Raw genomic sequence first — 21,940 nt, 5'->3', positions numbered from 1 at the left:
GCTTAGCCAGCCCTCATCAGCTGGATGTGGGCATATGACTTAAACATATATTCCCTACCAAAACAACCTACTTGAGCTAAACCAGCTGCCTGGGAGGCTTCCAATAGTCATGGACTGGCCAGAAGGAGTCCAACCGCTGGAATAAAGTCTAATAAATGGGGCAGTGCGAACCACGGCTCAGCACTAATCAGGCCCAGACATCCAGAAAGTTCGGCAGGTTTAAGTTTAATTTTAAAACTGAGGATTCTTTGGGAAGGGACATAGGCATCTTTTTTAAAAAAACAACAACAACGAACGAAACCACAGTTTTTTTTCTGGCTACTGCCCAGTGAGGCCTGCAAGAAGACTGCAGCTGCGTCTGTGAAGAGACACGAGCCCAGAATCTGGCTTCTCACTTCCGCTGTGTATCCAACAGTTTTCAAGTGTGGATTAAGAAGCTGAATAAACTTTAATTTTTTTTTTTCTTTTAAAAGCATGTCTTTTGGGGAATATCAAAGCCAGTGTAATTTTCCTAAAACTCAAGTGTCTTCCCTGTTTAGCAGGAAGTGCCATCTTCACGAGCTTGTCCAAGACATTTACAACAAGCTCAGTTTCTGGGAATCGGTTTTACTTAGAATATTTTGCTTCAGGTTTTTTCAAACGATGACTAAATATGGTCAATTTAGAAACTTGTAATTTAGAGATTAAAAGACTTATAGTGGGGTGAAAAAAACTTAAGGAAAGCAAGTTGTTGTTGTTGTTATTGCTGTTAAGTACCAGTCGAGTCAGTTCTGGTCCATAGCAACCCTGTATAAGGTTTCCAATGAGTGGCTGGTGAGCTTGAATCGCCAACCTTGCAACTCTAACTGACTTTGCAGTCCAGCGCAGTAACCTACAACGCCACACCGGAACTCCTAAGGACAGCAAGGAGCAGATCTATTTAAAATTCTTAAAGCAGAAGAAAGAAACTGAGATTTAAGTATTGAAAAAGTAATTAGAACTACTAAATTTATGTAAACTGTAAGACTGTTGTTGTTAAAGTGCTTCGAATCAGATCTAATTCATAGTAACCCTGCATAGGGGTGGCTAGAGGGTTTGAAATACTGACCTTGCAGTTAGCAGCTCAGTGCTTATCCTACAGTGTCATACTAGTTGCAACATTTTCATGATAAAAACTTTTAAAATTGGAATTAAAGTTGTATTTGTTAAAACATCAGATATTGGTTAATATAGACATATTTGCCTTTACAAGAAAATGAAATAAATAACTCAGCAACTTTCTTCTTAAAAAATATTAAGAAACTATTACAAGCAAATATTTACATTTATCTGAAAGATAGGCAGTATTATGTTGATTACCTTCCTAGTATAAAAAATTAAAAAGGTTTATTGGAACCTCTTTTCCTTAGAAGGAAAAAAGGGGAATGTGTGTTTCTTTCTCCTTATTTTCTGGTGCTCACCTATATTGGGCTCCGATTTAAGTACTAGTTAAGATACCTACTCAAATGTAGTTTAAATATAAAAAGTATTATGATAAAACATTTATAGGTTTGCACCTCTTAATTCTCACAACAGTTCCATAAGGTAGATACCAGGAGACAAATGAAATATGGGAGGCTCAGGTCCTTTGCTCCTGTGATGCAGGTAAGGGGGCAGAGAAGTTTCCAGCCTGAGCAGCCTAGATGCCGAGCACACATGTCTAACACCAGGAGGGATACATGTTCACCAGTTCTCAGAGTTGGTCATTTGGAGTACTCTTACCAGTCGTCTTTCTTGAGTAAAAACTTATTTTCTTCAGTAAACTTTATTTTGGTGTAATATTATGTATGGTGGTGGTGGTATGCCGTGAAGTTGGTTCCGACTCATAGCGACCCTGCATTGGGTTTCTGAGGCTGTAAATCTTTATGGGAGCAGAAAGCTTCATCTTTCTCTCAGGACAGCTGGTAGTTTCAAACCGCTAGCCTTGCGGCTAGCAGCCCAACTAGTAACCACTATGCTACCAGCACTCCTTAACATTATTTATAAAAACATTATTATTTTGTACAAATAGCTACGCATCATATCCAGTATTGTATAATTTTCTAAGGCTACAGCAACACATTTCCACAGATGTGATTATTTAAAACAACAGAAATGTATTGTTTTACAGAGTCTGAAATCAAGTTATCTTTAGGGTTATGCTTTTTCAGAAAGCTCTCAGGGAAATATCTTTCCTTGTCTCTTCCAGATTCTAGTGGCCCCAGGTGTTTACCTGGCTTGTGTCAGCATCACTCCAATCTGTGTTTCCCTTTTCAAGGAACTTCTATGTTTTTGTTCTTCTTACTCTCCCTCTCCTTTCTCGTATAGCAACATCAGTCATTGAATTTAGAACCCACCCAAATTCAGGATGATATTATCTCAAAACCTAATTTAATTACAAGAGTGAGTAAAAAATTATATACACTCCAGTTATATTAAATTGCCTGTCCATGTCCACAACTGATAACGAATTTAAGCATGCACGTGAAATGATTCTATCAGATAGACAAGTGACAGTAGATTAGGTGGCAAATCAGCCATGGCTCTACCTATGCAATAATCCCTTACAGGCTTGGATTTTGAAATGTCTGTGTGAGAAGGGTACCAAAACATCTCAAGGAAGAACATAAACAGAAGTGTTTGGACATCTGCAAAAATTTTGGACTCATACTCCAAGGAAGGTAAAATTTTCTTAAGAAAACATCATTACTAGTGAGGAGACATGGATTCATCACTGCAAGCTTGAGAGTAAATGAAGGAGTATGGAATGGAAGCATCCTCAATCGCAGACCAAGAAAAAGTTCAAATGTCAACCATCAGCTGGAAAGTTGATGCTTACAGTTTTCTGGGATTCTCAAAGACCAGAATTGGAAAACAATTAGGAAAAAAGATTCAACAATCAATAATGGTTGCTGTAGCGAGATGCTCACTGAAGAGCTGAAGCCTAAACCTTGTATTAAACATAGAGGACTGCTATTCAGGGGAATTATAATCTTGCATGACAATGTACCTCCACACACCTCTGCCCACACTGTTGACACTCTGCAAAACCTTCATCTTCAGGTGTTAAAACATTGTCCCTATAGTCTTGATCTTGCTCCATCAAACTTTCACCTGTTTGGTCTCCTGGAAACAGCTCTTCGAGGACAAAGATTCACCTCTGATGAAGTAAAGACACTAGTGCATTTGTGGCTTTCAGGTCAGCCTAAAACATTTTTGAATAAGGGAATCCAAAAGCTTTTTGACAAATGGATAAAGTGTATTGAAAAGCAAGAAGATTATGTCGAAAAATGGCATATTTGTTTTTTCTAAAAGTTGATTAACAAATTCTACAACCAGAGTGTGGATAATTTTTTAATCACTCTCATACATCTGCAAACACTCTACTCCCAAGTAAGGTGACATTGACAGGTACCAGAAATTAGAACACAAACAGGTATCAATGCCTGAATTTTTGATGACCTTTGCTGAAAAGTAGTATCTCTGTATCTTGATTGTTGATAAATTTACATTTGTATGGAGTAGAAATAGACCTTTTATCAGTATATTGCATTTTCTCTTATAGCTTAAAAAGATTTCATTTGTTTTACAGCAAACAACAGAACTTCTGAAAGTCAATATGATGCTTTAATTACAAGTAATTTGGTCCCTATGTATGAAGAATTCAAAAGTAAGTATACATTTAAATTATTGTCTTTTAAATGACTGATTCCATGAACTTCCAAATTACACACATCATTTGCTGCAATTTATTCCTGGTAGTTAGAACTATTTTGTTCTAGTGTTTTAGGTATAGATACAGGAAGGATAACTAGCATAACTTCTTTTAAACTTACTTCAATTTAGGCTGACTTGTTGCTATAATTCTGATCATTTGCTTTTGATCCCTAATTTAACTGTCTACCTCTCATCTGTCAGTTTGTTGTACTGTGGTGGCTCATATGTTGCTGTGATGCTGGAAGCTATGCCACCAGTATTTCAAATACCAACAGGGTCACCCGTGGTTGATAGGGTTCACTGGAGCTTTCAGATTAAGACAGATTATGAAGAAGGACCTGGTGATATATTTCTGAAAGAAAGAAACAAACAAATAAAAAGGCCAGTAAAAACCTTATAAATGGCAGCAGAGCATTGTCTAATATAGTACCAGAAGATGAGCCCCTCAGGTTGGAAGGCATTCAGAATATGACTGTGGAAGAGCAGCTGTCTTCTCAAAGTTGTGTTGGTCTTAATGATGCGGATGGACTAACGCTATTGTAACATTCATTAGCTGATGTGGCATGACTCCAAATGAGAAGAAACAGCTACAAATATCCAGTTAGAGCATGAGATATATAGAATATGAGTCAAGGAAAACTGGAAGTAGTAAAAAATTAAATGGAACACTTGAAGATCAAAATCCTAAGCAATAGTCAACTGAAACTGATCATTTCAACTCAGAAGAACTAACTATGTCCATATGTCTACAAGGTGGATCTGGGTTGAAAGCAAAGAATACTAGAAAGATGTTTTCTTGTACTTACTGACTATGCAAAGATATTTGACTGTATGAATCATAACAAGCTATGGATAACATTTTGAAGAACACTTAATTATGTTAATGCAGAACCTGTACATAGACTAAAAGGCAGTAGTTTGAACAAAACAAGGGGATATCTAATGGTATTAAATCAGGAAAAGTTGCGTACCATGATTACTCAATCTGTATATTGAGCAAGTAATCTGAGAGTCTGATTTTATGAAGCAGAACACAGCAACAGGTTTGGAGGAAAGCTCATTAGCAACCTGAGATATGCAGATGGTGCAACCTTTTTACTGAAAGTAAAGAGGACTTGAAATACTGATAAAGATCAAAGACTACAGCCTTCAGTATGGATTACAACTCAATTTAAAGAAAACAAAGTTCTTCACAGCTGGATCAGTAAAACACACCTTGATAAATGGAGGAAAGATTGAAGTTGTCAAAGATTTAATTTTACTTGGATCCCTAATCAAAGTTGTTATTCAGCACCATCCAGTCAGTTTTCACACAGCGATCCTATATACAACAGAATGAAACACTGCCCGGTTCTGTGCCATCCTCACAATTAGTATGTTTGAATCAATTGTTGCTGCCACCGTGTCAGTCTATCTCGTTGGGGACATTCCTTTTTTTATGTTGGTGACCCTCCACTTTACCACGCATGATGTCCTTCTCCAGAGACAGGTCTCATAAGGAACATTCTGAATGTGCTTCTTCAGCACAGAATAGTTAGTTCTTCTGGCAGTCTGTGGTACTATTAATATTCTTCTCCAGTAGTACCATAATTCAAACGCATTGATTCTTCTTTATCACTCAACTTTCATATGTTCATGCTGTGATTTAAAATACTGTGGCTTGGGCCAGGCTCAACATAATCCTCAACATGGTAACTTTGTTCTTGAACATTTTGAAAGGTCTTTTGCAGCAGATTTGCCTAATGCAAGACATCATTTGATTTCTTTATCATGATGTTCCTTTTTGGTCCAATTGTGAGGATTTTTGTTTTCTTTACATTGAGGAACAATCCATCAGGAAGGCTGTAGTCTTTGATCATCAGTAAGTATTTTAAGTCCTCTTCACTTCCAGCAAGCAAGGTTTTGTCATCTTCAGATTACAAGTTGTTAATGAGTCTTCCTCCAATCTTGATGACACATTCTTCTTCATATAATCCAGCTTCTCAGATTAATTTCTCAATATACAAATTATATGGTGGAAGGATACAACCCTGGCACATACTTACCTTTATTTTAAACCATTCAGTATCCTCTTTTTCTGTTCGAAAGACTGCCTTTTGGTCTATATACAAGTTCCTCATGAGCACAATTATTTGTTCTGGAAAATCCATTCTTCTCAATGTTATCCATAGTTTGTTATGTTCCACACAGTCAATTGCCTTTTGCATAGTCAATAAAGCATAAGTGGACATCTTTCTGGGTTTTTTTGGCATTCAGCAAAGATCCATCTGATGTCAGAAGTGGGTAAGTGCAAAACATTGAATGATACGGGTACAATAAAAATGAGATCACTGTAGCAAAAGAATTGGTCAACATCCAATCATTTAAAAAAAAACAACAACATCTGCTCAAGAACCCATCGCATCAAAGGAAAAATCCTAAGCTTCATTGAAAACAATGGTAAAAAGGCTTCAGGAATTGAGAGAATACCAAATGAGGAGGTGTTTCAACAAGCAGGTGCAATGCTGGAAACACTCATTCATACACATATGCCAAGAAATTTGAATGACAGCTACCCAGCCACTGGACTATAAAAGATCTGTATTTGTCCCCATTCCAAAGAAAGGTGATCCAATAGAATGTGGGAATTTTAAAACACTATCATTAAATCAAATACAAGTAAAATGATGCTGAAGATAATTCAAAAATGGTTGCAGCAGTACATTGATAGAGAACTCTAGAAACTCAAGCAGAATTCAGAACAGAATGTGGAATGAGGGATATCACTTCTGATGTCAGATGAGCCTTGGCCAAAAGTACAGAAAGCCAGAAAATTGTTTACCTGTGCTGTATTGACTATGCAAAGGCACTTGGCTGTGTGGAGCTTAACAAACCATGAATACTATTGTGAAGAATGAGAATTCCAGAAAACTTTACTGTGTTCTAGTGAAACCTGCACATAGACCAAGGGCAATCATTGGAACAGAACAAGGGGACACTGCATACTTTAAAATCTGGACATATGTCCATCAGGGTTATATCCTTTCACCATAATAATCAGCCTGTATGCTGAGCAAATAATCCAAGAAACGACAATATGAAGAAGAATATGGCATCAGAATTGGAGGAAGACTAGAAGACTAACAACCTGTGATATGCAGAAGAAACAACTTTGCTTGCTGAAAGCAAAAAGGACTTGAAGCATTTACTGATGAAGGTAAAAGAGAATAATCTTTAGTATTGGTTACATAACATGGCGTGGCTGTAGTTAAGTGCCATTCTGTGTTGGTTCTGACTCATAACGACCATGCATAGGGTTTCCGAGGATGGATGGTAAGTTGAACTGCGGATCCTGTGGTTCAAACCCACTTTGTGGTCCAGGACTTATCCCACAGTACCATACCAGGACTCCAACATAGTGAAAACAAAATATAGTAAAAACAAAAATCACAACTGGACTAATAAGCAACATTATGATAATAAACAGAGACATTATTGAAGTTGTCAAGGGTTTCATTTGTCTTGGATCTATAATCAGTTCTCATGGAAGCAGCAGTCAAAAAAGTAACTGCATATTTCATTGAGCAAATCTGCTATAAAAAGCCTTTTGTAAATATTAAAAAGCAAACATTTCACCTTGAGGACTAAGGTGTACCTGACCCAACCCATAGTATTTTCAGTCACCTCATATGCCTTAAAAAGCTGGATAAAGAAGGAAAACAGAAAAAGAAGTGATGCTTTTGAATTGTGATGTTTTTGAAGAATATTGAATATACCATGGACTGTCAGAAGAATGAACTAATTTGTCTAGGAAGAAGGACAACTAGAACACTCCTTAGATGCAAGGATAGCAAAACTTCATCTCATATACTTGGGACATTTTATTAGGGGTATCATGCTAGTTAAAGTAGAGAATTAGTGAAAAAGAGGAGGACCCCCAATGATATGGATTGACACAGTGGCAGCAATAATGGGCTCAATCATAGCAACAATTGTGAAGATGGCACAGGACTGGGCAGTTGTGCATTCTGTTGTACATGGGTCACTAGGAGCTGGAATGGACTCAATAGCACCTAACAACAATGACATCATTTTAACAAAGACTTACTACTCCCAAATACCTCAGTCCTAGGAAAGAATTTGGAGATATATTCAACTATAATTTCAATACCACAGCAACAAAAAGATGTCAACAATGTGAATATTTTTGTTGGATATAATATTTTATGGAATTACCTAATCACCACTGCAATAGCTGAAGCAGAATTTGATGATAACTAAATATGCCTGTCTATAATATAAAAATATTATATATAAGGATTGGTGGAAGACTCATTAACAATCTGCGATATGCAGATGATACAACCTTGCTTGCTGAAAATGAAGAGGACTTACAATGGAGAAAAGATTGAAGTTGTCAAAGACTTCATTCTTCTTGGATCAACCATTAACACTCATGGAAGCAGCAGTCAAGAAATCAAACATATCGCATTAGGTAAATCTGCTGCCCAAGACCTTTTTAAAGTGTTGAAGAGCAAAGATGTCAGCTTGAGGACTAAGGTGCGCTTGACCCAAGCAATGGTATTTTCAATATCCTCATATACATGCGAAAGCTGGATAGTGAATAAGGAAGAACATATAAGAATTGTAGCATTTATATTATGGTGTTGAAGGAGAATATCGAAAGTGCCATGGGCTGCCAAAAGAACCAAATGATCTGTGTTGAAAGAAGTGCAGCCAGAGTGCTCCTTGGAGGCCAGGATGGCCAAACTTTGCCTCTCAGTACTTCAGATATATTGTCAGGAGGTACCAGTCACTGGAGTAGGATATCATGTTTGGTAAGGGGGAGGGTCAGAGAAAAAGAGGAAGCCCTCCCAGCAAGATGGATTGGCCAAATAGCAGCATCATTGGGCTCAAATTTGGCCACAATTGTGAGGTTAGCCCAGGACCAGGCAGTGTTCTGTTCTGTTGTGCATAGGGTCGCTGTGAGTTGGTACTGACTCAATGGCACCTAACAGCAATAACATAATTTAAAAATGGGCCCTGGTGTAATGCTTTAGGATAATCACTAAACTGCCAACTGCAAAGTCAGCCATCAAAACCCAGAGCCACCCTCAGAAACACTATACAGAGTTGCTATGAATCAGAACCAACTTCATGGCACACAACAATAACATAATATAAAACATTTTGAAATGGTAGAGGTAGACAGTTTAAACACCTTATTTTTTTATTTTCAGAAATCTGGCACTACTTCCACAGCGTTCTTCTTAAAAGATATGCCGTTGAAAGAAATGGAATCAATGTGATTAGTGGACCAGTATTTGATTACAATTATGATGGACATTTTGATGCTCCAGATGAAATTACAAAGTAAGTACTTAAAATTAAATGGACTTTTTTTGATTATCAGTAGGGTTTCACAAGGGAACTCTCCAATATTTGAAATAAATCTCAGTTTAAAGTTTATATAATGCATTCATATACAGATTGACTCTAGGATCGATCTAAATATTAGGAAAATCTTTATATGGCAAAAATATTAACCAATGGGCAAAAGAAAATGATGGTCATAATAGGTAACTTAAAATTAGCTTTGAACATAGGACCCAATGATAGAGAATTTTAGAGAAATGTTTCGTCAAAAGTTCGCAGAGTGTGTAGACTTTTCCTTTTCCGTCTGTCTTCAACATTGAGACTTTCTCCTTGCCCTTCTTTCAGTGTTTACCATATTACTGTTCACCGTTTAGCAAACACTTAGCACTTCACTATGTGGTAGGTACTTTTCTAGATGGTGGTAAGCCATAGAGTCGGTTCCGACTCACTGCGAACCTGCATAGGGTTTTCGAAGCTGTAAATCTTTATGGGAGCAGAAAGCCTCACCTTTCTCCCATGGAACATCTGTAGTTTTGAACTGCTGACCTTGAGGTTAGCAGTCTGGCTCATAACAACCATGTTCCCAGAGCTCCTTATACTAACATACATTTCATTTGATCCACAAAACAACCCTAAGTTAAGTTCTTTAAGCCTCATTTAGAGATAAGTAAACTGAGGTACAGAGAGGTTTAGTAATGTATGTTCCACAATGATGTTGTAATGATCAATATATCTTGATTGCATGCTTGATCAATTTCAGATTGAAGAAGTTGGTAGAATTCTTCTATTTCATCCTCACTGGCTTTAGTGGTTGGTGTATAAATTTGAATAATAGTGGTATTAACTGGTCTTCCCTGTAGGTACACGGATATTGTCCTATCACAGACAGTGTTGTACCTCATGACTGATCTGGATATGTTCTTTTTGACAATGAATGCAACACCAGTCTTCTTCAATTTGTCATTCCAGGCATAGAAAACCATGTGGTTGTCAGATTCAAAATGGCCAATACCAGTCCATTTCAGCTCACTAATGCCTAAGATATCAATGTTTATGTGTTCCATTTCATTTTTGACAATTTCTAATGTTCCTAGATTCATACTTCATACATTCCATGTTCCAATTATTAATGGATGTTTATAGCTGTTTCTCTTCATTTTGAGTTGTGCCTCACCAGCAAATGAAGGTCCCACAGGCTTTTCTCCCACGAGCTTTACTACATTCACATCATCACGGTCAACTCTACGTTGAGGAGGCAGCTCCTCCCCAGTCACATTTTAAGTGTCTTCCAACCTGAAGAGCTCATTTTCTGGCACTATATCTGAGTGTTTCTCTGCTATTCATAAGGTTTTCAGTGACTAAATATTCGGAAGTAGTTCATCTTCCTAGTCTTTGTCTAGAAGCTCATCTGAAACTTGTCCACCATGGGTGACCCTGCTGGTATTTAAAATACCTATGGCATAGCTTTTAGAATCACAGCAACTCACAAGCCACCACAGTACGACAAACTGACAGACGAGTGGTGGGTTCTACAATAATTTAATGGTAAAACCAGAATCTGAACCCAGGCAGTTTACAGAAGTACATAGCTAGAACTGGAATCTTGGCTCTTTCATTTCCAGCCCTTGTTCTTTCTTGTAGAAAATGCTACTGAGAAGCATGAAGTTACCTAAGCTACTTATATATAACCAAATACTTCATGGGATTTGAATTCTAGTTTGGAGGTTTAGGGTCATGGTTTCATGGGACATCCCAAATAATTGCTATAATGTCTTTATTAGTGTTTCTGTTCCATCTCTTAGCTATTGAGTAGTGCCTGGGGTCTTAAAGCTTGCAAGTGGACTTCCTGTGTACAACCATGGGTCTCTATTCACTGGAACAGTAGAAGAAAGGGGATAGTAAAGAATAGGAGAAGGAAATGGAATTTATGTCTAATTGCTTCCATAAACAAATATGTCTTTTGTCATGATACCAGAAGAACCAGATGGCACCCAGACACCATTCCTGAACATTTTGATCAAAGGTGCTATAGGAGAATCCTGATCAAAAGGGGGAAAATACAGAACAGTATTCTAAATTATAAGAAAATCCAGACTTTTTAGAGCCTTTGAGGTTGGATGAACCTCCACTACCTTGCTCTGAGATAATATGTAAACCTTGAACCAAAAATATACCCTAAAGTCTTCTTTAAAACCAACAATAAATTAGCATATTTAGGAAAGAATGTTTGCCTTGAACATTGTGTTCTTTTGAAGAAGTACCAATTGACAACAGCAACTCAAAAGTTAAGATAGGAAGCCTAGGGTGGGGAAGGGACAATTAGAAAAAGAGACTGAGAATGGTCCTACAATTTTGAAGGATACAAACAATGTCACTGAATGATACATGTAGAAATTTTGAATTGGCGTATGTTTTGCTATGTATACTTTCAACTACAGTAAGAAAACAGAACTATAAAGTCAACAAAACTAGAAAATACTCATACAGGATGCAGAAGACCACACTCTGCTCTTTTCTGTATTCTAACAATATGTGAAAATAATTAAGCTTGAAATTAGACTAGAGGCCTCTGCTATTACATTTAGTTGAAGTCTATAATATGTGTGAAGACTCTGTAGTGCTTATTCATTTAACTATTTTTTTTACCTTGACATTTATTTTAAAATGTATACGCCCAGTTAGAATCTTTAGAAGCAAAAGTATAATAACATCAAAACTTTTCAATTTTATTTGTAGCCATTTAGCCAACACCAGTGTTCCTATCCCAACACATTACTTTGTGGTGCTGACCAGTTGTAAAAACAAGAACCAGACTCCCAACGACTGCCTTGGGGGGTTGGACGTCCTGCCCTTTATCATCCCTCACCGGTCCACCAATGAGGAGAGCTGTCCTGTGAGTATACCTCAGGGGTGTCCTTGGATTCTTCTGAGAAAATTATTACCAGAGCTTCTCTCAGCTTTCATCAACATGGCTGTGACTAAAAATACCTTCTTATAGGTGTTTTATGTGAGAATTGTGCAGAAATGATTTTTGTTTTGAGTTTTTCCTTGGATGATTAATCTCTGTGTAATTAATATCAATTTAAACATGTATAAGCAAACATGAGCGTGTGTTTATTTAGGCATATCTTATGTATTTTATTGGAGTCCTGGTGTGGTGCTGTGGGCTAATGCGTCAGACTGCAAAGTCGTTTGAACTGCAAGGTCGGTGGTTCAAGCTCACCAGCTGTTCCTTGGAAACCCTCTACAGGGTCTCTATGGGTCAGAATTGACTCAACAGCACTTAACAACAACAACATGTATTTTATTGATATACATAATATTTACATTCACTAATAATAAGAGGGATGGTAACTCTTTGATCTATTCTAGGTGTAAACGGAAATTGACTCTAAATTAATGTTTACAGAATGAATATACAAGTATAAAAATTTCATTAATTTGAAATGAAAGGCTCCAAAATGACTCCTAACCTAAATATTGGTGGTTGTAACACACCCAGCTGCTCTGGGGAAGAAAGGTCTGGTGATCTGTTTCTGTAAAGCCTATGTGCCAAGGATTTCTTCTGATTCCCAGGAACCCTACGCGACAGAGATGAACTGTCCCATAGTGTTTCTCAGGCTGAGAGAGAGCATACAGCCAGCTCTTTACTCTCATAGAGTGAGTTCACACCACAGCCTTTCGTTAGCAGGTGAACACTTCAACCATTGCATTCCTTCAGCTCCTTTCTGTGAAGAAAATCCTATGGAGCAGTTCTACTCTGTAACACATGGGGTCAGGAGCTGAAATACACTCGATGGCAATGAGTTTGATATACAGGTTCATAGCTGCAAAATAAGTTGAGGTAACTTATTCTTCTTTTAAACATGTAGTATTACTGTAAAGTACCATCAAATTAATGCTGACTCGTAGCTAATCCTGTATATTATTCCAAGGAGCAGCTGATGGGTTTGACCTGCCAAACTTGCAGTTAGCAGTACTTATTCTACAGCGCACCACCAGAAACCCAAACAAGTATTGTTGTTGTTGTTGTTGTTGTTGTTGTGTGCCGTGGAGTCAGTTCCGACTCATAGCGACCATGTACAGGGTTTAGACCACTTCAAATCTTTTTGGATCAAGGCAAATCATATGTAAATAGTTACTCCAACTTGGTAGAAACTGTTTAGAATGAACTAAGGAGGGCCTCAGGGTCCTTGTACTTAAGGAGTTCATGTACAATGTTATTATATGTATATAAATGAGATAAAAGCACATAAATAGGTCAGAATAATACAAGAATATCTTAATAAATTAAAAAAATAAAAGATGTCTTAAAGTTGAGATTAATTGCTAAATGACATTTTAAGGATTTCATGTTTTGAACTCAAGGTCAGAAGGGCACTTTCTCTTTTCTCTCTCTCTCTTTGAATTTAATGAAATTATATTTAAAAAAAAAATTAGGCAGTCATTTTACATTTAAGGAATCAGAATTTTTTAAAAAAAGATGCAAAAGATGAAATGATGTTAACTAAGTTTACAATTAATTTTGCTCCAGTTTTTATCTGCAATTCATCTCATCCAATTCATCTCATCGTATCTTACTGCAACATACAAATGCATTTACAGCATCCATTACAATCATGAAAATAAATTAAGGAAGTGCACTGATAACAGTGGCCCTCAGAGGAAATTGATTTACTTTCTGTTAAAAACACTGTAGTAATAAACATTACATGATCATGCTACCTAACCAGTTGAGAGAAACTTTGGTCATATACTCATCTTTATAAGTTTTCTGGGAATAAGTTCTAATAAGAATTAAATATTTAAAAGTTGAACTATTCCTTTAACTTTAGCAGGATCTGTTTTTCATTGTTAAGAAAAGCTTTAATAATTTTAAAGCAAAAGCTGTTAAATAAAGTGGAGTCTAGATACCTTAAATGATATTCCTAAATTGAAATTTACAGATAAGTCTTTTGTAAGCAGTGCTCAATAGACCATCCTTTCTACCCTCCCTCCTGCCCTGTTATCTTGTATTGTTTCTTGCAAAACTTTGGTCAGGTGTAGAAATAGATCCAGGCTGATGTTTATGCCGTACAATCGCAACAGCAGTAAAGCCAACTAATGACTTTGGATTTTAAAAATAGAAGGCAATTAAAATGTACTCAGTTATGTTAAGGAAAAGCTTCCACAGGGTAATATTTAAACAGTCACAAAGACTAAGTAAATACTGATATCAAAGTACAAATGACTACAGTGTTAAAATAGATAGTACTACACAAGAGCCTCTTCTAAAATTAAAATAAAGAGCACAAGAGGAGTGAGGATTATTTTCTTCATTTACACAAGAAATTCAGCCTTTGTATTCATTTTTGTTTGTTTGTTTATTTTGACAACTCTTAGATTATCTTATGACATCTGGTGAAGTCCTATTCCAACTTCAGAGAGTGATTTTTCAGGAAATTCTGGATCTTGGTCACATTGGATCACTGTACAATTTCAGAGTAGTGTAATATCACCACCATGTATTGTGGCATGAAGATGTAGCCTGTGTACAGTGCCATCCCCCAAACAGAAACCAGTATAGAATTGAACACAGTCTGCTCCCAGGGTTCCAACTGGTGGAGCACAGTGATGAGCAGATACTCGCATTAGAACCAGGACATCTTCTTTTCAGGCCCACACCAGCATCATTCCAGCCATGTGCTTCATACAGTTAAGTCAATTGTCAATCTCAGAGGGGCATTTTCAATAAAAATTTATAAATAAGGTAGGAATAGGGCCAGGCTCTGAAGGATAGGCAGAATTTGAACTGAATTGAATAGACTAAGAGGGTGGGAAGGATCTTTCTTAAAAGGCATGAATTATGGGGAGGACTTGGTAAATGATTGGATGCTGGAGTCGAAGATGAATTAGACATTTTAAATGTAAGTAGTAAGGAAAAGACAAAAAGAGGGAAGTTAAGAATGAGACCATTTTGGCAGGTAAATAGGATAGTTAAGTTTAGGCATGTCAAGCTTCTGGAAATGGGATGTTGTTCACATGAAAATTAAAGAGACTGGAAATTGAAGCTTAGGTTCTAGGCTTAACTACCCTCATTGTATATACAATGGGAGGTGCAAAGATAAATCAGACATGAATTCTATCAAAAGAGGCTCAAATGTCAGAAGAAAGAGGTGTTGTTGCTATTAAGTGCTGTAGAGTCAGTTCCGACTCATAAGGACCCTGTATAGAGATTCTAAGGAGCGACTGGTGAGCTTGAAGCACTGAGATTGTATAGGGTTTCTGAGACTGTATATCTTTATGGGAACAGAAAGCCTCATCTTTCTCCTCCGGAGCAACTGTTAGATTCTAATTGCTGACCTTGCAGTTATCAGTCCAATTCATAATCCACTGTGCTATCAGGGCTCCTTTGAAGTGCTATTCCACTCCATAATTCCTGATATCTACTCACTACTCCTTTTCTCAGTATTCTCCCCAATTCCAAGGGTTCTGCAGTTTGCTGCCATTTGTTCTAACAGATCTCATGGGCCATTAAGGAAATGACTCACATGGTTGTGGAGTCTGGCAAATCTCAGATCTACAGTTCAGTTGTCTGTCTGGAGGATTCGCCACACTCATAAAGAATCGGGCTGTTGACTCACAGATTATGGAAACTGGCACATCAGGTCAGGCTGTTGACTCAAATTCCAAGAATTGGAGATCAGATGGAAGTGAGCTTGATTAATTAATCAAAAAAGTACACAGTGCTCTCGCATCCCCAAGATGGCTTATTTTATACCCCTGCTACAGTTTCAAGTGTTTACAATCACAGTGAGCTCTGTTAATATCCACAGATGGATCATGTCATCCAAACAGCATCTTTTCCCACCTTCCTTCACCCAGACCCATCAGGGAAAGAGTTGTTTGGTGGGAGTTACAAAGACTAAAGCTAAAGGAGACATATTAGATAATTCACTATACCCCAGATAGTCTTTACCAGACTCAGGGTTTAATAGTTCTTTTACCACAGAGGTTCTAGATAGCCATTATGGATTGATTGGTTTTGGCATGCAAAGAGGAGCCTATTTGTCCTCCCTTGTCTCTACCCTTGTGACCTTCTCTAATAACTCTTGAAAACGAATCTTAAATAACTTCCCTGCTTCTTGTCTCTTCCCCTTCACCTCTGCACACTGCTATCAGCTTACTCATCTTATTATGCCATACCAGCTGGCTCCAAGACTTCTAACCACCCCCTAAAAGTTTGTTTATGTTGTGATGATAGAATTACATTCTAAAGTCAGTTACCTACCCCTGCCATAGGGTTGATTCTGATTCATAGTGAACCCATAGAACAGAGTAGAAGTCTGGGTTTCCAAGGTTGTAAATCTCTATGGAAACAGGCTGACTCATCTTTCTCAAGAAGAGCTGCTAGTAGATTCGAACCTAAGCCAATGCTCACCCCACTGCACTGAAGTCAGTAAATCAAGTAAACTTGTATAAAATCCGCTATAATAAAGTCACCCGGAAAGTATTGTGGTGGTGGTAGTTGTATGCTACTGTATCGGTTCCAACTCATAGCTGAGTTCATAGTGACCCTATATAAGGTTTTTCTGAGGTTGTAAATCTTTACGGGGGCAGAAAATCTCATCTTTCTCCTGTGAAGCAACTGGCAGATTCAAACTACAGACCTTGAAGTTAGTAGCATAGTTCATAATCCACTACACGACCAGGACTCCTTCCCAGAAACTATAGTAAATGCACTAGTCCTGGTATGGTGCCATGGGACAATGCACTGGATCACAAGGTTGGGTAGAACTGTAGGATCAGCAGTTCAAATTTACTAGCTGCTTCTCAGAAATGCTATGCAGGGTCACTATGAGTCAGAACTGACTGAAAGGAACTTAACAGCAACTAGGGCTCCTTCCCAGAAGCTACAGTATATACATTATTCCTTAATAAGCTCTAACCTGTCCATTTCCCAAATAGCATTGGAATAGAAAAGTATGCCATTCTCTAAACACCCGATGAAGCACTTGACTTTCTTTAAAGGCCACATTGGGTGAGAACTCTGCTCTTCTAAATACTCTAGGAATCCCCGAATGAAGCAAATGGTTAACACTCTTGACTACTAACTGAGGAGCCCCAGAAGAAAGACCTGCCAGTCTCCTTCTGGGGGGAGTGTGGGAGCATCAGATATGGAAAACGTTGTGGGACACAGTTCTACTCTGACGCACATGGGTCATCATGAGTCAGAGTTGGCTCCATGACAGCTAATCTTAAATATTCTAATCACTTGGTGTGGGGTGGTGCTCATAGTGAAGTTCAAACCAGATAAAGAAATAAGAGATTCACAAATTTCATCTCACAATCTGTGGTACTAGATTGATGTTTTCTTATAGATTTTCTTCCTGTTTTCCATCGTTTCTTCCCTCCTTCCTTTTCCTTTTTCTTCCCCCACCCCCAACTTTGTATACTTAAATTTATGTGAGATAAATAAGAATGTTGTATGAGCCAATTGACTATACCCCTGGTGGTGTAGTTGGTTATGCATTGGGATGCTAACCACAAGGTCAACAGTTCAAGTCCACCAGCTGCTCCACATGAGAAAGAAGAGGCTTTCTATTTCTGTAAAGATTTACAACCTTGGAAACCATATACAGGGTCACTGACTCAATGGCACACAGCCACCATCATAGAACTAAGAGGAGCAATCAGAATTATAAATAGAGATTTGGTATTAAATTATGGGAGTGAAATAAAATTGACAAGCGTAATGAAGTAAAGAGAAGTGACCCAAAGGTAAATTGAGATGTCTATACACCTAGGGTAGAAAGAATTCAAATCAGTTAAGGTGGCAGAAGGTGGCAGCTAACAAGTAAGCAGTTAATATACTAACACTTCTGAGAAATCACTGTCAGTGGGTCATCTTAGACAAAATAGTTTCATTAATTTGTGATGAAAATGGTTGAGAGGAGAAGGAAGTGGTTAGGGGAAAAAGCATTGGAATTGATAATAAGTAAAGTGATTGTATTATGGGGATAGAGAATAATCATATTGACTTGCAACAGTCTCTATATATTCTATTATAAAAATATACATATTTAAATATAGCTCACAAAAATTACATATTCAAGGCTGAGATACAGAAAAACTGTCTCTAGCTGCTTCTGTTCAGATTGGTTGGTGCTGGTGAATTGACTAATCTCTAATCTGCTTAAATAGTTTAAGTATGACCCCTGTGTAGGAATACGCATGCATTGTACTTTTTGGTCATTTAATTACAACTTTAAAAGAAGGAAGAATGTCAGCTGTCCGGTAAACATTTAATTGAATGGATCTAGTCAGAGTCTTGGTGTGGAGCTGTAGGATAAGCGCTTGACTGCAAGTTGCTTTGAATCACAAGGTTGGTGGTTCAAACTCAATAGCTGCTCCTCAGAAACTCTATATAGGGTCGCAATGAGTCAGAACTGATTCTGCACCACTTAATGATTAACAGTCATAGAAGCCAAGTGGCAGGAAATATCATGAAAAAAGTGGCAAATTGTAAAGGCAGGAAGAAAAGAGACTTCAATTAGATTCCCATTTATAATAGGATCTTCTCAGACTTACAGGCTGCATATTGATTTGTTTAAAACAGAGTTAATTCTCTTCATGAATCTCACACAAAGAAATGCTTTGGTGGTTAGGAACATAAAGTAATTTCCTCTGAGGCTTCCTCTGGCTCAAACAGTGACTGCATAATTTAAGCCTGCATATTTAAAAAAAACAAGTAAGCCACTGAACTCAAGTCAACTGACAGCTACTGAAAAACACTCACCTAAGGCTGTTCAGGCTCACCAGTTGTTCGTCCGAAACCCTATACAGGGTCTCTGTGGGTTGGAATCAACTCAACAGCACTTCACAACAACACAACAATGCACTTTTAAACTTTTTTAGTCTAATAATATTTAACTGATAATTAGTAATATCATATGAATATGAGAAAATAAGCAAGAATTAAGATCAGAGAGACCCATGTATCTAAATTACTGAACTCTTAAATAAGTAAAAATCGTATTAAAACTCAAATGGTTAAGAAATAGAAAAGACACAAAACTTCCATAATACTTGGAGTAATCAAACTTAAGCCAGGATAAAATAAGAGTTTTTGTTTCCCACCCATGAGTTTGGCAAGGCTGTGGGTCATAGTAGCTATTCTCTGCAGTCTCTGGAAGGGTACATTATAAATTGGTATGAACACTTTGAGAAGGAGTGTGCTAAGAAGACCTGGAGTCCTGGTGTGGTGCTGTAGGATAATACTGAACTGCCTAGTTGCGTGATTCAAACCCATCAGCCACTTCTTGGGAACCTTATACAAGAAGGTTGACTCTGAGTTGGAACTGACTTGATGACACTGAACAACAACAGTATATATTAATACTTGGAGTCCATGGTGATGCAAAAGGTTAATAAGCTGAACTGCTTACTGAAAGGCTGGAAGTTAGAGACTGACAGGAGTCACTTCAGAAGAAAGGCCTGGCGTCTACCTTTTAAAAATCAACCACTGAAAACCCTGCAGAGCATAGTTCTACTCTGATCCACATGAGGCTACCATGTGGTGAAATCAATCCCATGGTAACTGGTTAAAAAAGGGAAAAAGTATCTCAGAAAGTTAAAGTTACAACGTTCTCTATGACCTATGACTGCTGACCTCTATGACCTATGATCTCTATGACCTATGACCTCTATGTCCTAGAAACTCACTCACTTGAACAAAGACGATGTGCATCAAGCTATTCATCGCAGTATTATTTATTAAAGTAAAAATCCTATCAGTATGACAATGAAAATATTGATTGGTGTGCCTTTAAATGAAAGAATATCACAACACCCAGCTTAGAACAAATGACTTAACTAAATCTACGTACATCACTATGGATAGATCACAAATGTAATACGCAATTAAATATAATCCTAGAATTTTGTTGTTGTGTTGTTAAGTGCCACTGAGTCAGTTCTGACTCATCATGACCCTGTGTAGGGTTTCTGAAGAGCGGCTGGTGAGTTTGAACCACTAACTTTAGGTTCAAATCAACCTTGAAGTCCAGTGCTTATCTTAGAGTGCCACACTAGGACTTATAATATCACATACATAAATTTGAAAGCATATCTTCCTACTCCATCCTAGTGTGACACTGTAGGATAAGCGAGGTCAGTGGTTCAAACCCACCAGTCACTCTTTGGAAGCCCTATACAAGGTCTCTATGAGTCAGAATTGACTCCATGGCACTTAACAACCACAACAACCTACTACTGATAAAACAATAGTATATATACCTACTCCTACTTATCAACCATCTGGTTAGCTGATATTTCGCATCTAGAGTAGTAAATGGCATTCTACTATTTGGTGCATTAACACTGTAGCCTGACAGTGAACACCAAGATTTGAGGTTAGAGCAATGCTGACTGTGATGGTTAAGGTATATGACAACTTGGCTGGGTCCTGATTCTCACTGGTTTGGCAGTTAGGTAATGATGTAATTTGACATTTATATGCTGATGTGGTGCTGTCAGCAGCTGACATCTCAAACCCACCAGTGGCTCTCAAAACCCTATACAGGATGACTATGTGTTGGAACCGACTCAACAGCCTGCAACAACATACTAAAGCAACTTGGCAGTTAGGTAATAATATAGTCAAACTCCATCGTCTCCAATGTGTTGGCTTTCATTTTTACATAATGTCTATTTTTACATAATGACTTGATCATTGCAATCTAATTGTGAGATGAGGACTGGATGTACTATATATTAACAGTCCTTGGGTGGCACAAACTGTTTACACGGCTCTGGTAGCGTAGTGGTTACGAATCGGGCTGTGAGCCACAAGGTCAGCAGTTCAAAACTACCAGCCGTTCTGTGGTAGAAAGATGAGGCTTTCTGCTCCCGTAAAGATTTACAGCCTCAGAAACCCTCTACAGGGTCGCTATGGGTCAGAACCGACTCGACAGCACTTAACAACAAACAACAACAACTAACCTAAAGGAATCCTGGTGTGCACTGCAGGATAATGCACTGGGCCGCAAGGTCAGTTTGAACCACAGGTTGGCAGTTCAAACTCACCAGCCCTTCCTCGGAAACCCAGTATAGGATTGCTATGAATCAGAAGTGACTCAACAGCACTTAACAACAACTATCCTAAAGATTGGCAGTTCAGGCATGCCTAGTGTCACCAAACAAGAAAGACCTGGCCATCTACTTTTCTAAAGATTACAATCAAGAACGCACTATGGAACAGTTCTACTCTAACACACGTGCTCATCAGTCAGAATTGACTCAATAAGAACAGATTTTGTTTTCTTTTGTTTGGTTTATTGTATATTGATGTGTAGCGGAAGTTAAAAAAAAAAAAAAAAACTGGCTACACACCAATTCATGATGATGATACCATTGGGCATTTAAACTTCAATCTTAATGTTTTATTGTTTTTTAAATATGTAACTGAATAATATCTAAGAATGTCTAAACTTATGACTTTGTGATAGTATTATGTCTTATGTATAACCTTTTGTGTTGTTGATAAGTGTCGGGGAGTTGGTTCTGACTCATAGCCACTTTGTATAGGGTTTCCAAGGCTTTAGACTTAAAAAAAAAAAAAAAATTGTTAAGTCTTTATAGAAAGAATTCAAATTGCTGATTATGACTCACCTAATCAGTCAAGGAAGGAGCTCTGGTAGCGTAGTGATTACGAATCAGGCTGCTAACCTCAGGGTCAGCAGTTCGAAACTACCAGCTGCAGGTTACTACATTGTTGTTGTTGTTGTTATGTGCGTTGGAGTCGGTTCCGACTCACAGCGACCCTGTACAGGGTTTCCGAGGCTGTAAATCTTTACGGGAGCAGAAAGCCTCATCTTTCTCCCGCGGAACA

General features: G+C 37.8%; 1 protein-coding gene and 1 pseudogene across 1 annotated transcript in view; one reads left to right on the top strand and one right to left on the bottom strand.

Annotated features, from left to right (window-relative positions):
* ENPP3 (ectonucleotide pyrophosphatase/phosphodiesterase 3) overlaps positions 1 to 21,940 on the top strand; it is a 144,908-nt gene that overhangs the window by 121,022 nt on the left and 1,946 nt on the right. The window contains exons 22-24 of the mRNA XM_006834724.1: positions 3,590 to 3,667; positions 8,934 to 9,066; positions 11,806 to 11,962. Of these exons, the coding sequence (XP_006834787.1) occupies positions 3,590 to 3,667; positions 8,934 to 9,066; positions 11,806 to 11,962 (368 nt within the window). The remainder of the gene's footprint in view (positions 1 to 3,589; positions 3,668 to 8,933; positions 9,067 to 11,805; positions 11,963 to 21,940) is intronic.
* Positions 14,535 to 14,751, bottom strand: LOC102828344 (annotated as a pseudogene).

This window comes from Chrysochloris asiatica, unplaced genomic scaffold (assembly GCF_000296735.1).
Source record: "Chrysochloris asiatica unplaced genomic scaffold, ChrAsi1.0 scaffold00013, whole genome shotgun sequence".
In the NCBI taxonomy this organism is placed as follows: Eukaryota; Metazoa; Chordata; class Mammalia; order Afrosoricida; family Chrysochloridae; genus Chrysochloris; species Chrysochloris asiatica.
Note: the sequence above shows the minus strand (reverse complement) of the source record. Positions and strands in the feature narration are given on the sequence as shown.